Below are 16,424 nucleotides of genomic sequence, written 5' to 3'. Positions count from 1 at the left end.
TGCAGAGTATCACATACAGAATGTCCTATGTAGTAGTTACTGTAGTGGTAGTTTCTATCATTATTGTTTTTTTAAACAATATTAAAGTAAATATTAATGAGAACATTTCAAATCTGAAAATGTACAATTTACAGTAGCTGTATCAGTCTTGCACTTGTAAAAACCCATATGTGTGTACTATGCACTGATAACATGCAGTTTTTTTATACAAAAAAACACACACACACACACACACACATATATATATATATTTATTTATTATTTACATAAGCATTAATTATTTTCTACATCAATCCATTTTTGATTTAGTGCACTTTCCATACATACTGCACTATAGGGCATTGGTCAAAATAGGGTGACATTTGTGACACAGCCAAAATTCGTAAAAACACAGGTTATGGGATATAGGATACATTAATTATGCAAAGCAGCACTAAACCTGCAACAGCCTGTGTACAAATCTGTAATTCAAGAAAATAATTATGAGAAAATATCGATGAGAAAGTTGCCAAAATATGAAATTAAAATCACGTATCATTTTTTTTCTCCATCATATACATTTTCTCTACTCCACCTTTCTTTCTCACACCCCCACCAGTCCAAGCTAGTATCAAGGTTTTATATACAGGAAATTACTCAGGACATACTGTACTCAGAACTGTGGAAATGACCTATATCTTTACATTGATTATTCTGAAAATCTGTGTGTATGTTTGTGTGTGTGGACAAACTGGAGAGATATTAAAAAGGTTAGAAATGCACCATCCCCCCCCCACCCCCCACCCGACTAATGTCCATTTCCTCATTTTGTGGAAATTACTCAGAAATTAGTCAGTGGAAATTACCTATATCTTAAGTAGCTTAATCTGAAGATGTGTGTGTGTGTGTGTAACCTGATCTTGGGCAGTGTGTTCAAAGACTTGCCTCCTACTCATCCTCTTCCTCCTGTCCTCTGGGCTGCTCTCCCCTCTCTCTGCCAGCAGCCCTCCCTCCTGGGATGCAGGGGCAACCCCTCCACGCACCGCTATCCAGCTCTCTGTTCACACCTACTGACCCAAAGAGACAGCACCAGGAGACTACTGTTTACCGAAAGGGATCTCAATACACACACACACAAGCACGCACAAATGCACACACACACACACACACACACACACACACACACACACACACACACACACACACACACACACACACACACACACACACACACACACACACACACACACACACACACACACACACACACACACACACACACCATGACAGTCCATCTCCCAACTAGTTCGTATTCAACCTCTATGCATAAATCTTTTGTTTACCTGACTCTTGATTTGCAGAGCAGAAACGTAGCTGTGGTGGTCAGCAGCACTATGACCAGTCTGATGATGACAGCTGGCAGAGGAGAGGCTGGAACAGAGACACGTATTGGTTGGCATCCTAGTGATTAGCATCTGAACCATCTGTGAATCAGAGTCTGTCAGTTAAAGTTACGTCTGGATCATGTTCAGGTACCTGTTACGGTTAGAGAGAGGAGCTCACTCTCAGAGGAGAAGTTATGAGAGAAAACATCATTCTTATAAACACAGCAGTAGTTTCCTTGGTGGGAGTCATCTGCAGCAGGGAAGAGGAAGACAGCTGGCTGGATCTGGGTTCTGTTGGAGCCAGTGAACGTGAGGAGGAAGGAGCCTCCTGGGTAGTGTGGCTGAGTGGAGCAGGTGATGGTGAAGCTGTGGCCCCATTACAGCTCTGGCCCCGGGTAGCCCCTGGACACCCCTTCCGTTGAGACATTCAGGGAGATATCAGGCTGGAACAGGAGATCTGGAGAAGAGGATGGAACATCTAATGACCTTCCTCATTTAGATGTGATGACATCATCGATGGGGAAGTAAGTGGAAGGGATTAATAACATCCTCCCTCACAGAGCAACACAAATAGATACCTGCCCTGTTTAGGAGGTTTATTGTTATTCTATTTCAAAGATGAAGGGCCTACAGCAACTTACGGACATTGAAATACAATAGCAGTTCATTATAATTGAGGATTTCTATTTGATTAATTAGTCATCATTTAATGCAATAGAGCAGTTCCTCTGCTGGTGTTAATGGAGCCAAACTATCACGGAAATAGTCAAACACACAAAACAAATATGTTTCCCGAGTATCAATACAATGCTAGACCCTGAAAGCTGAAAAGTGTCTGTAAATGTCCTATCAATGGAAACTTCTCCTCCTCACTTCAGAAAGCTATTACATCATGTACAACAAGAGTGACTCAGTAAAAAGACAAACAACTCCACACCATCTAACCAACAAGTCTTACCTGAACAGACCACACCGGCATCGCCTTCGCCGTGACAAAATCTTCCGAAGCCGGCGTATGAGAATGGGCATCGACACAGTACAGACTCTGATCCTCTGCATGAAAAATATATCTGTGTGACTAATCCAGATCCTCTGCATGAAAAATATATCTGTGTGACTAATCCAGATCCTCTGCATGAAAAATATATCTGTGTGACTAATCCAGATCCTCTGCATGAAAAATATATCTGTGTGACTAATCCAGATCCTCTGCATGAAAAATATGTAAATCCACTTTCCCTGACTAATCCAGATCCTCTGCATGAAAAATATATCTGTGTGACTAATCCAGATCCTCTGCATGAAAAATATATCTGTGTGACTAATCCAGATCCTCTGCATGAAAAATATATAATGTGTGAGAGAGATAATCAGATTATGCAGGTGAATGAGGAAAATATATCTGTGTGACTAATCCAGATCCTCTGCATGAAAAAATAAACCTGGAAAAATCCAGATCCTCAAAACAGGAAAAAACTAAATCTGTGTGACAGACTAATCCAGATCCATTGACTGCCAAAAATACCGATCTGTGCAGACTAACACCTGCTCACACGCAGCATCTGAAGGAAAGATATATCAGGGACTAGACAAGGACACAGCAGAACATCATATCAAGGATCCGACAAGGACAGATCGGAAAACAAGGGGAGAAATAGGGACTCTAATCAGTGGGAAAATCCAGGGGACAGGTGTGAAAAGTAAATGAGTGAGTTAGGAGAATGAGGAACAGCTGGGAGCTGCACACCACAGAGAGAAGAGAGAGGGGATAGAAAAAGGGAACGAACCTAATAAGACCAGCAGGGGGAAACGAACAGAAGGGAAAGCACAAGGACAAGACAATATATGACTCCCTCCCTGCAACAGACTGAGTAGTGTAGCTAGACAGAGAGAGAGAGAAGAGTAAGACAAAGGGAGAAATAATGTGTGTGAGAAAGTCAGAGAGAGAGAGAGAGAGGGGTACATGAACTGCTCTGAAATCTGGACAGAGAAGCTCCTGAGAAGCTCCTGACAAACTACCTCTGCATCCGGCCAGTCAAAGTCAGCTTCACACACTGAGGCCCAGGACTGATTGGACTTCACCTCCGATCGACCAGAGTATGCATTCTCTCCTTCCACAAGCCACACAAAATCTGAGGATAAACAGATGATTGAACAATCGATCAGTTGTGTTGATGATTCTGTTATCCGCAGGTCGTCAATTCTCGAACACACCTGGAATTTCTAATCAGCTAATTCTTGATTGGCTGAATGTGTGTACGTGTGTGGTTTGTGATTGAGTGTATCAATGAAAACCCTTTTCTTAGAAATCAAGAGTGCAATGATCATCCCTCCCCCATCTATCTCCCTCTCTCCAAACATCTCTCCCCCCCTCTCTCTTAACAAACACTGGATATTCTGTTTACAGTTTTTGCCGATTGCTGACACACTGAAAGTGAATGCTCAGAGAAAGGCATCAAAACCTTAACTTTTGTAAACATCCCTTAAACAAAGGCACCAAAAGTACAAACACATTTTCTGCTTTGCACTTGGTTTGCAATTCTGCAACACACTTTCAAAACATTACACACTGTTTGGTACATTAGACACTTCATTCAAGAATGAGATCTCTAGCAATCATTGGGAAAACACTTCTATTCAAAATCAAACATATGTGAATTCGTCAGTGGACGGCAACGTCTGTTCACCAGCAACAGGAACTGGCCCTTGTCAATCTAGTGTTGGTAAACAAGACCATCCGCCTACATCAACTACGAGAGCAAATCATCGCAGATCACACAACATTCCATAATATCAACCGTGTCAGTATGTCGACACTCTGCCACATCCTGCGTCAACACCAACTTACGATGAAGCAGCTGTACAGGGTTCCATTTGAGAGGAACAGAGTTACAGTCCAACACCTTTGTTGTGATTGTGTCCTATTGGCACTGCATAGATACATTCAGACAAAGCAGTATGTGTAAGCAGGTGCCCCATTCTGGGGGGGGGTTGTCTCTGACACCTGCCAATCAGAGGCAGCTGTCAATCGTTGTCTCTGATTGAGAACCATACTTAGGTAGTCTGTGTTCCCACTATGATTTGTGGGTAGTTGTTTTGTGTTTATCACCTGACAGAACTGTTTCGTTTCTGTCATTCACGTTGTTATTTTGTTTTGTGTGTTCAGTTCTAATAAATTAACATGGACACTTACCACGCTGCATATTGGTCCGATCTTAACTACTCTTCCTCAGACGAAGAAGAGATTCGTTACAGTAAACAATAGTTGGAAAAATGACTTGTGTCATGCACAAAGTGGATGTCCTAACCGACTTGCCAAAACTATAGTTTGTTAACAAGACATTTGTGGAGAGGTTGAAAAACAAGTTATAATGACTGAAATCTAAGTGGATGTAAACTTCCCACTTCAACTGTATATTGTAACCTAGGCCTACCTAAAGAACAAAAACAGCATTGTCTCACAAACCCTCGTCTAGACCTACTCTGTTCGATTTGACAGAGATAAGAACGAGGTAGGTTATTCATGTATGTAGCCGAGTGATGTGAATTTGAACTTAACCAAATGAGACGATATGGAGGGGTATATTTATTAGGCTGCTTTATGATGCTAATTTAGCTTTCCTGATGTTTCCAAAGACCTGTTTGCAGGATTTCAACGAGGCCTACAGTAGCAGGATTTCAACGAGGCCTACAGTAGCAGGATTTCAACGAGGCCTACAGTAGCAGGATTTCAACGAGGCCTACAGTAGCAGGATTTCAACGAGGCCTACAGTAGCAGGATTTCAACGAGGCCTACAGTAGCAGGATTTCAACGAGGCCTACAGTAGCAGGATTTCAACGAGGCCTACAGTAGCAGGATTTCAACGAGGCCTACAGTAGCAGGATTTCAACGAGGCCTACAGTAGCAGGATTTCAACGAGGCCTACAGTAGCAGGATTTCAGCCTACAGGCAGGATTTCAACGAGGCCTACAGTAGCAGGATTTCAACGAGGCCTAGTAGCAGGATTTCAACGAGGCCTACAGTAGCAGGATAGCCTAGGATTTCAACGAGGCCTACAGTAGCAGGATTTCAACGAGGCCTACAGTAGCAGGATTTCAACGAGGCCTACAGTAGCAGGATTTCAACGAGGCCTACAGTAGCAGGATTTCAACGAGGCCTACAGTAGCAGGATTTCAACGAGGCCTACAGTAGCCTACTTCAAACCAAATGTTTTTCAAAACTGAAAATGTATATGCCATTGATCATGACATCTTATTATCAACAGCTGTTATTGTTGCAATATGCATTTATGTCCCTTACAAAAAAAGATTGCAGTTTTGAAACTGCAGTAAAAGTGCAGTGACGGCAGTCGACTGGTATTTTGGAGAGAGTAATTACAGATAACTGCAGTTACACTGCGAAATAATTGCATTAAAAAAAAATCTTTTGGACGCAGTGTTGGCAGAACACTGCAGTTATACAGCACTCTGACTGTAATATTTTGTTGGCAGAACACTGCAGTTATACTGCACTCTGACTGCAATATTTTGTTGGCAAAACACTGCAGTTATACTACACTCTGACTGCAATATTTTGTTGGCAAAACACTGCAGTTATACTGCACTCTGACTGCAATATTTTTTCGTCAGGGGTGTGTGCGTGCTTGCGTGTGTAAACACATTTTGATTTGCAGGTGTGGGAATTATTGAGATGAAGATTATGTGGTAAATGATTTGTGTGCCATTTTTGAGGACATACCTCAACCCACAGAGCCAGAGGTAAACAAACAGATTCTATGGACCAGAGCTAGAGGTAAACAAACAGATGCTATGGACCAGAGCCAGAGGTAAACAAACAGATTCTATGGACCAGAGCTAGAGGTAAACAAACAGATGCTATGGACCAGAGCTGGAGGTAAACAAACAGATTCTATGGACCAGAGCTAGAGGTAAACAAACAGATGCTATGGACCAGAGCTAGAGGTAAACAAACAGATGCTATGGACCAGAGCCAGAGGTAAACAAACAGATGCTATGGACCAGAGCTAGAGGTAAACAAACAGATGCTATGGACCAGAGCTAGAGGTAAACAAACAGATGCTATGGACCAGAGCTAGAGGTAAACAAACAGATGCTATGGACCAGAGCCAGAGGTAAACAAACAGATGCTATGGAAACTGAAACAAACAGATGCTATGGACCAGAGCTAGAGGTAAACAAACAGATGCTATGGACCAGAGCTAGAGTTAAACAATATGGACCAGAGCTAGAGGTAAACAAACAGATGATATGGACCAGAGCTAGAGTGTAAACAAACAGTGATATGGACCAGAGCTAGGTAAACAAACAGATGCTATGGACCAGAGCTAGAGGTAAACAAACAGATGCTATGGACCAGAGCTAGAGGTAAACAAACAGATGCTATGGACCAGAGCTAGAGGTAAACAAACAGATGCTATGGACCAGAGCTAGAGGTAAACAAACAGATGCTATGGACCAGAGCTAGAGGTAAACAAACAGATGCTATGGACCAGAGCTAGAAACAAACAGATGCTATGGACCAGAGCTAGAGGTAAACAAACAGATGCTATGGACCAGAGCTGAGGTAAACAAACAGATGCTATGGACCAGAGCTAGAGGTAAACAAACAGATGCTATGGACCAGAGCTGAGGACCAACAAAACAGATGCTATGGACCAGAGCCAGAGGTAAACAAACAGATGCTATGGACCAGAGCCAGAGGTAAACAAACAGATGCTATGGGACCAGAGCCAGAGGTAAACAAACAGATGCTATGGACCAGAGCCAGAGGTAAACAAACAGATGCTATGGACCAGAGCCAGAGGTAAACAAACAGATGCTATGGACCAGAGCTAGAGGTAAACAAACAGATGCTATGGACCAGAGCTGAGGTAAACAAACAGATGCTATGGACCAGAGCCAGAGGTAAACAAACAGATGCTATGGACCAGAGCAGAGGTAAACAAACAGATGCTATGGACCAGAGCTAGAGGTAAACAAACAGATGCTATGGACCAGAGCAGAAACAAACAAATGATATGGACCAGAGCTAGAGGTAAACAAACAGATGCTATGGACCAGAGCTAGAGGTAAACAAACAGATGCTATGGACCAGAGCCAGAGGTAAACAAACAGATGCTATGGACCAGAGCCAGAGGTAAACAAACAGATGCTATGGACCAGAGCCAGGTGTAAACAAACAGATGATATGGACCAGAGCTAGAGGTAAACAAACAGATGCTATGGACCAGAGCCAGAGGTAAACAAACAGATGCTATGGACCAGAGCCAGAGGTAAACAAACAGATGCTATGGACCAGAGCCAGAGGTAAACAAACAGATGCTATGGACCAGAGCTAGGTGTAAACAAACAGATGTAAACAAACAGATGCTATGGACCAGAGCCAGAGGTAAACAAACAGATGCTATGGACCAGAGCTAGAGGTAAACAAACAGATGCTATGGACCAGAGCTAGAGGTAAACAAACAGATGCTATGGACCAGAGCCAGAGGTAAACAAACAGATGCTATGGACCAGAGCTAGAGGTAAACAAACAGATGCTATGGACCAGAGCTAGAGGTAAACAAACAGATGCTATGGACCAGAGCCAGAGGTAAACAAACAGATGATATGGACCAGAGCTAGAGTGTAAACAAACAGATGATATGGACCAGAGCTAGAGGTAAACAAACAGAGACTATGGACCAGAGCTAGGTGTAAACAAACAGATGATATGGACCAGAGCTAGGTGTAAACAAACAGATGATATGGACCAGAGCTAGAGGTAAACAAACAGATGCTATGGACCAGAGCTAGATGTAAACAAACAGATGATATGGACCAGAGCTAGAGGTAAACAAACAGATGCTATGGACCAGAGCAAACAGATGTGTAAACAAACAGATGCTATGGACCAGAGCCAGAGGTAAACAAACAGATGATATGGACCAGAGCTAGAGGTAAACAAACAGATGCTATGGACCAGAGCCAGAGGTAAACAAACAGATGCTATGGACCAGAGCCAGAGGTAAACAAACAGATGCTATGGACCAGAGCCAGAGGTAAACAAACAGATGCTATGGACCAGAGCCAGAGGTAAACAAACAGATGCTATGGACCAGAGCTAGAGGTAAACAAACAGATGCTATGGACCAGAGCCAGAGGTAAACAAACAGATGCTATGGACCAGAGCCAGAGGTAAACAAACAGATGCTATGGACCAGAGCCAGAGGTAAACAAACATATGCTATGGACCAGAGCCAGAGGTAAACAAACAGATGCTATGGACCAGACCTTGAGGTAAACAAACAGAACTTAAACTAACGTAAACCTTTGTAACCTGTTAGCTGTTAGTTCTGACAGCGGCTAGTATACGAGACGACCTCTGACCTTGTCACAGCTCACAGCACTCCTCTGGTCTGGTTGAACTGTTGTGAAGGCAGACAGAGGAACTGCATGTGTGTCTGAGAGCAGGATCTTTGGGGACAAGGACAGTACAGCCACAGACAGACACACCACTGGGAGGAGCCAAGGCACTCCAATGAACTAATGAGAGCCTAAGTAGAGGATGATTGACACACTGAAGCCCCCGCCCCCTCCCTCCAGCCACTGCCAATAATGTGTCTGATAAAGCGTCAGGCCTTTCCTGTGTCAGCCTGCACATAGCTGCAACCAGGACACAACCTCAGTCAGTGACTCCGCATAAAACTGCCAACTGGGACACCAGCCAACATGGAACACCCTGAGGCATTCTCTCCAGCCGACAACATGGACTTTGGGAACCTGACTTCAATCGGTGGGGGGCAGCCTTTTTAGGGAGACAGTTAGCAAGTGAACCAGTGAGACAGTTAGAACCAGTTAGAACCAGTGAACCAGTTTGAACCAGTGAACCAGTTTGAACCAGTGAACCAGTTAGAACCAGTGAACCAGTTAGAACCAGTGAGACAGTTAGAACTAGTGAATCAGTTAGAACCAGTGAGACAGTTAGAACCAGTGAACCAGTTAGAACCAGTGAGACAGTTAGAACCAGTGAACCAGTTAGAACCAGTGAGACAGTTAGAACCAGTGAACCAGTTAGAACCAGTGAGACAGTTAGAACCAGTGAACCAGTTAGAACCAGTGAACCAGTTAGAACCAGTGAGACAGTTAGAACCAGTGAACCAGTTAGAACCAGTGAACCAGTTAGAACCAGTGAGACAGTTAGAACTAGTGAATCAGTTAGAACCAGTGAGACAGTTAGAACCAGTGAACCAGTTAGAACCAGTGAACCAGTTAGAACCAGTGAGACAGTTAGAACCAGTGAACAGTTAGAACCAGTGAGACAGTTAGAACTAGTGAATCAGTTAGAACCAGTGAGACAGTTAGAACCAGTGAACCAGTTAGAACCAGTGAACCAGTTAGAACCAGTGAGACAGTTAGAACTAGTGAATCAGTTAGAACCAGTGAGACAGTTAGAACCAGTGAACCAGTTAGAACCAGTGAACCAGTTAGAACCAGTGAGACAGTTAGAACTAGTGAATCAGTTAGAACCAGTGAGACAGTTAGAACCAGTGAACCAGTTAGAACCAGTAAGTCACATGAGTTGAACCAGTGAGCAGACAGAGAGAACTATGTGGTACTATAGAGACCAGAGAACTACGATGAACACTGTGTTCTGAGAGAGAAGACGACAGACGCTTCCACTGTTGGCCCTTCTACAGGTAGAGAGTGTGTGTGTGTATAGTATGCATCTTGTGAGTATGTTTGCTTTTGTGCCCAGTGTATCTGGGTTAACGGTGTATTTGCTGTTACATAGCAATACTATGTAACAGAGTTTCAGGAGCAGTGCCCTCTGTGTGTGTGTACTGTGTGTACTGTGTGTGAGAACCTAGTGCTATAGTGCCAGATGTAGTGAAAGAAAGGTTAAGATTAATACTGGCTTTTTAATCCTGCTGAGTTCCTGATGGAACCTTATTCCCTATTTACTGAAGTGCACTACCAGGGCCAGGGCTGGTCAAAGGTAGTGCACTATATAGGGAATAGTGTGCCGTTTGGGACACAGTTGCAGTAAACATGACGGACTCACCTGTGTTCTCTAACAGGCAGTCAGGCTGTCAGGAGTTCTATTCAAGGTCTAAGGTCTAGTTTGTGTTCATGTTCTACTAATTCTAGTCAATGCAGATCAACACGGTGAAGTGTGAGGTAAACTAGCTGCAGGGGGGTTCACTGCCCTCATTTATTTTAGTACTTCATATTTTGGAGCTAGTCCCGCCTCATCTCCTCTTACTTTCCAAAAATACCCCTGGGGCTGAAAGGGGGCACCAATGCTGTGGTCAGAAATTGAGGGACCCACCACCACTACTACCGAGCTTCACCACCACCCCTCTGACCAGCAACACAAAGTCCCATAGGAGGAACCCGGAAGTGAAGCAGGAAGTAAGCGGCAGTGGCAGCAGAAAGCATGCTGGGATGTGGGGGCGGGGCCAAGCTGCGCCACAGTTTGACGGTGGCCTCGGGATTCATTGAAAACCTGTGTTTCTCGGGGATAGCGTACGGCTGGGCGTCGCTGGTGTTCATCCTTAAGAACGACGGCTACTTCAGTGACCTATGTGACATCACTGCCAACGCCTCTGACCCCAGTGACATTATCACGTTGTCAGGGGAGCGGCCCAGTGATAACATTATACAGTCAGGTGAGTCATGAGCTCGCACACACAACCTCTTTCTCACACACACAACCTCTTTCTCACACACACACTTTCTCTCACACACACAACCTCTTTCTCACACACACAACCTCTTTCTCACACACACAACCTCTTTCTCACACACACAACCTCTTTCTCACACACACAACCTCTTTCTCACACACACAACCTCTTTCTCACACACACGCAACCTCTTTCTCACACACACTTTCTCTCTCTCACACACAAAACCTCTTTCTCACACACACAAAAGCGACTGAAGCTCACAAAACGCTCTCTCCCCCATCCCTCCTCTCTCTCTGAGACACCATTAGACAGGACGAACAGTTCTCTCTGGTCTCTCCATCCATCTTTCCTTCTCGCCCTCTCTCCAATCCCAGCCCTCCATCTTTCTCTCTCTCTGTCTCAAAATGTAGTAGACAGGAGACAGGATGAACAGTCCTCTCTCTCCGACATCCCGCCATCTCTCTCTCTCTCTCTCTCTCTCTCTCTCTCTCTCTCTCTCTCTCTCTCTCTCTCTCTCTCTCTCTCTCTCTCTCTCTCTCTCTCTCTCTCTCTCTCTCTATCTCTCTCTCTCTCCATCTCTCTCTCTCTCTCTCTCTCTCTCTCTCTCTCTCTCTCTCTCTCTCTCTCTCTCTCTCTCTCTCTCTCAGACTGTAGTGGACAGGATGAACAGTTCTCCCTAATCTCTCTCCCTATCCCTCCATCTCTCTCAGACTGTAGTGGACAGGATGAACAGTTCTCCCTAATCTCTCTCCCCATCCCTCCATCTCTCTCAGACTGTAGTGGACAGGATGAACAGTTCTCTCTGGTCTTCACCGTCGCCTCCTTCTCCATGAACTTCCTGCGTTTTCCTCTGGGCTTCCTGTTCGACCGCTTCGGCACCATGGCGACCAGGCTCCTGGCCACGTGAGAATGTTTTATTATTGTAAAAAAATGTATTGATGCCCAACATTTATTTTTGGGGTCAACTGACTGGTGAGTGTCGTTTTTACAACAATGGCTTTGTCTGAAATAGAACCCTATTCCCTATTAGTGTCCTACTGTTGACCAGAGCCCTACACTATGAGCCCCGGTCTAAAGTAGTGCACTGGGACAGGGTGTGAAATGAATTTCCAGGTGAACCAAAAGGAGAGCAGTTATTGATAAAAATCTATCAAAAATCTATCCGGTTTATTCCAAGAGTTCAGGGAGAACCTCCAGAACAGAAGCAGAGAACATTTCTAATGTTAATCACATTGTCACAGAAGATTCTGGAAACACCAGCCTGAGAGACTTGTAGAAATTCTCATCATCAGCTGCTACAGAATCACAGTGTCACAGAGACACAGTGTGTCTGGTTCCAAACCTGAACCACATTCAACACCAGCAGACATTTATACCGGCAGTTCAACAGGTCAAAGGTTGGGACGTACCCACTGGGCACAGACGTCAGTTCAACAGGTCAAAGGTTGGGACGTCCCCACTGGGCACATACGTCAGTTCAACAGGTCAAAGGTTGGGACGTCCCCTCTGGGCACAGACGTCAGTTCAACAGGTCAAAGGTTGGGACGTCCCCTCTGGGCACAGACGTCAGTTCCACGTCTAGTTTTCATTTACATTTGGTTCAGTTGTCAACTGACGTGAATTCAACGCTAAATCAATAACAAACCAAAACAATCACCACGTCGTTGGATTTAAGTAAAGCGTTTGGGGTGACAATATATGACATAATCTGACGTTGAAGACTTGTCAAATCCAATTCGCTTTCCACGTTAATTCAACGTCAATTGATGTGGAAACAACATGGATTCAACCACTTTTTGTCCAGTGGGTCAGTACTTAGTTCCAACCGATAATTATAAACTAACAGGGTTAATTAAACATGGTTAACTCCTGTTTCCGTCCCCAAAGGAAAGCATCTGTCTGCGTCTCCCCGCACATACAATCATGTTTATTACATATCAATCCATATCAACAGAAAATGAAATACGAGAAACTAATTTCTCCAATAATTTCCCATTACAGGCTGTCATTTCAGATACAGACAGTGTGTTTATAGATTTATTTCCGCTGACAATGATTTTATTTAATTGTTTAATTTTTAATTTCACCTTTATTTAACCAGGTAGGCTAGTTGAGAACACCTTTATTTAACCAGGTAGGCTAGTTGAGAACACCTTTATTTAACCAGGTAGGCTAGTTGAGAACACCTTTATTTAACCAGGTAGGCTAGTTGAGAACACCTTTATTTAACCAGGTAGGCTAGTTGAGAACACCTTTATTTAACCAGGTAGGCTAGTTGAGAACACCTTTATTTAACCAGGTAGGCTAGTTGAGAACACCTTTATTTAACCAGGTAGGCTAGTTGAGAACAAGTTTTCATTTACAACTGCTACATGGCCAAGATAAAGCGTAGTAATTCGACACGTACAACAACACAGTTACACATGGAATAAACAAAATATACAGTCAATAATACAGTAGAAAAAAGAAAACAAGAAGTCTGTATACAGTGAGTGCAAATGAGGTAAGATAAGGAAATAAATAGGCCATGGTGGCGAAGTAATTACAGTATAGCAATTAAACACTGGAATGGTAGATCGGCAGAAGATGAATGTGCAAGTAGAGATACTGGGGTGCAAAGGAGGAAAATAAATAAATACTGTATGGGGATGAGGTAGATAGACGGGATGTTTTCATGATGACAATGATGATGGTATTTTCCACATTTTGTTACGTTACAGCCTTTGTCAAAAAATTGATTACATTGTTTCCCCCCCTCATCAATCTGCACACAATACCCCATAATGACAAAGCAAAAACTGGTTTTTGGAAATGTTTGCTAATCTATTCAAAATAAAAAACTGATATCACATTTACATAGGTATTTAGACCTTTTACTCATGTACTTTGTTGAAGCACCTTTGGCAGCGATTACAGCATTGAGTCTTCTTTGGTATGTCGCTACAAGCTTGGCACACCTGTATTTGGGGAGTTTCTCCCATTCTTCTCTGCAGATCCTCAAGCTCTGTCAGGATGGATGGGGAGCTTTGCTGCACAGCCTTTTTGAGGTCTCTTCAGACATTTTCGATCAGATTCATGTCTGGGCCACTTCATGACATTGAGACTTGTCCCGAAGCCACTCCTGTGTTGTCTTGGCTGTGTACTTAGGGTCATTGTCCTGTTGGAAGGTGAACCTTCACCCCAGTCTGAGGTCATGAGCGCTCTGGAGCAGGTTTTTATCAAGGATCTCTGTACTTTGCGCCGTTCAGGTTTCCCTCGATCCTGACTAGTCTCCGTGCTGCTGAAAAGCATCCCCACAGCACGATGCTGCCACCACCATGCTTCACTGTAGGGATGGTGCCAGGTTTCCTCCAGACATGATGCTGCCACCACCATGCTTCACTGTAGGGATGGTGCCAGGTTTCCTCCAGACATGATGCTGCCACCACCATGCTTCACTGTAGGGATGGTGTCAGGTTTCCTCCAGACATGATGCTGCCACCACCATGCTTCACTGTAGGGATGGTGCCAGGTTTCCTCCAGACATGATGCTGCCACCACCATGCTTCACTGTAGGGATGATGCCAGGTTTCCTCCAGACATGATGCTGCCACCACCATGCTTCACTGTAGGGATGGTGCCAGGTTTCCTCCAGACATGATGCTGCCACCACCATGCTTCACTGTAGAGATGGTGCCAGGTTTCCTCCAGACATGATGCTGCCACCACCATGCTTCACTGTAGGGATGGTGCCAGGTTTCGTACAGATGTAACGCTTGGTATTCAGGCCAACATTTTGTTTCTCATGGTCTGAGAGTCTTTAGGTGCCTTTTGGCAAACTCCAAGCTGTCATGTGCCTTTTACTGTGGAGTGGTTTCCGTCTGGCCACTCTACCATAAAGGCCTAATTGGTGGAGTGCTGCAGAGATGGTTGTCCTTCTGGAAGGTTCTCCCATCTCCACAGAAGACCTATTGAGCTCTGTCAGAGTGACCATTGGGTTTTTGGTCACCTCCCTGACCAAGGCCCTTCTCCCCCGATTGCTCAGTTTGGCCGGGCGGCCAACTCTAGGAAGAGTCTTGGTGGTTCCAAACTTCTTCCATTTAAGAATGATGGTTAATGTGTTCTTGGGGACTTTAATGCTGCAGAATTTTTTTGTACCCTTCCACAGATCTGTACCTTGACATAATCCTGTCTCGGAGCTCTACAGACAATTCCTTTGGCGTCATGGCTTGGTTTTTGCTCTGACATGCACTGTCAACTGTGGGACCTTATAAATACAGGTGTGTACCTTTCTAAATCATGTCCAGTTAAATGAATTTACCACAGGTGGATTCCAATGAATTTGTAGAAACATCTCAAGGATGATCAATAGAAACAGGATACACCTGGGCTCAATTTCGAGTCTTGAAGCAAAGGGTCTGAATACTTATGCAAATAAGGTATTTATTTTATTTCTAAAACCTGTTTTGACTTCCTTATTATGGGGTATTGTGTGTAGATTGCTGAGGATTTGTTTTAAATATATTTTTAGAATACGGCTTTGTGGATAACGTCAAGGGGTCTGAATACTATCCGAAAGCACTGTCTCTAAATTAATGTTATCATGACACCAAACCATCACAAAACTACCTATGTTCATACCCTCCCTCGCCCCTACCACCCTCCCTCGCCCCCACCACCCTCCCTCGCCCCTACCACCCTCCCTCGCCCCTACCACCCTCCCTCGCCCCTACCACCCCCTCGTCCCTACCACCCCCCCCTACGCCCCTACCACCCTCCCTCGCCCCTACCACCCTCCCTCGCCCCTACCACCCCCCTCGCCCCTACCACCCTCCTCGCCCCTACCACCCTCCCTCGCCCTCCCCTACCCCTCCCCACTCCCGCCCTCGCCCCTACCACCCTCCCTTGCCCCCCTACCACCCTCCCTCGCCCCTACCACCCTCCCTCGCCCCTACCACCCTCCCTTGCCCCACCCCCCCACCCCTCCCTCCCCCCCTACCACCCTCCCTCGCCCCTACCACCCCCTCGCCCCTACAACCCTCCCTCGCCCCTACCACCCTCCCTCGCCCCTACCACCCTCCCTCGCCTTCGCCACTACCACCCTCCCTCGCCCCTACCACCCTCCCTCGCCCCTACCAACCTCCCTGCCTGCGTCTTCTTTTCTAGATGTCTGTACACCACGGGGACCTTGTTGATAACTGTCTCCAGTCCAGGTATTTTTATAACATATTGAAATGTCGGTTAGCGTGTCTTGACCTTCGGTCTTTAATTGACGTTTTACTTTTTATTGAGGAATTATTGCTTTGTCCTCAACCCCCCCCACCCCTCTTCTCTCTCACACACAGAGCAGTCAGCGTTGCTGTTTCCTGCCATCTCGTGCCTGATCACA

General features: G+C 44.9%; 1 protein-coding gene and 1 long non-coding RNA gene across 7 annotated transcripts in view; one reads left to right on the top strand and one right to left on the bottom strand.

The window, feature by feature from the left end:
* Positions 1-802: 802 nt before the first annotated feature.
* LOC124021083 lies at positions 803-8,834 on the bottom strand. Its single transcript, XR_006836189.1, has 6 exons — positions 8,754-8,834; positions 3,384-3,496; positions 2,323-2,417; positions 1,516-1,821; positions 1,323-1,410; positions 803-1,046 (listed from the first exon to the last, which is right to left on the bottom strand). It is a non-coding gene; the product is annotated as an uncharacterized LOC124021083 (long non-coding RNA).
* Positions 8,835-9,193: 359 nt separating this feature from the next.
* Positions 9,194-16,424, top strand: part of LOC124021079 (solute carrier family 43 member 3-like) — a 20,478-nt gene continuing 13,247 nt past the window's right edge. For 3 of the 6 annotated variants that reach the window (XR_006836188.1, XM_046336404.1, XM_046336403.1), the window contains exons 1-5: positions 9,194-10,063; positions 10,658-11,035; positions 11,704-11,959; positions 16,202-16,248; positions 16,381-16,424. The exon at positions 16,381-16,424 is cut by the window's right edge and continues 33 nt beyond it. Coding sequence is in view for 5 of the 6 variants with exons in the window: in XM_046336404.1 (XP_046192360.1) it covers positions 10,804-11,035; positions 11,704-11,959; positions 16,202-16,248; positions 16,381-16,424 (579 nt within the window). In the remaining variant the exon portion in view is untranslated. The remainder of the gene's footprint in view (positions 10,064-10,657; positions 11,036-11,703; positions 11,960-16,201; positions 16,249-16,380) is intronic. The other 3 variants (XM_046336406.1, XM_046336407.1, XM_046336405.1) reach the window with 3 other exon arrangements.

Source organism: Oncorhynchus gorbuscha, unplaced genomic scaffold (genome assembly GCF_021184085.1).
Source record: "Oncorhynchus gorbuscha isolate QuinsamMale2020 ecotype Even-year unplaced genomic scaffold, OgorEven_v1.0 Un_scaffold_1038, whole genome shotgun sequence".
Taxonomy (NCBI): Eukaryota; Metazoa; Chordata; class Actinopteri; order Salmoniformes; family Salmonidae; genus Oncorhynchus; species Oncorhynchus gorbuscha.
This window is presented reverse-complemented; position numbering and strand designations above follow the sequence as displayed.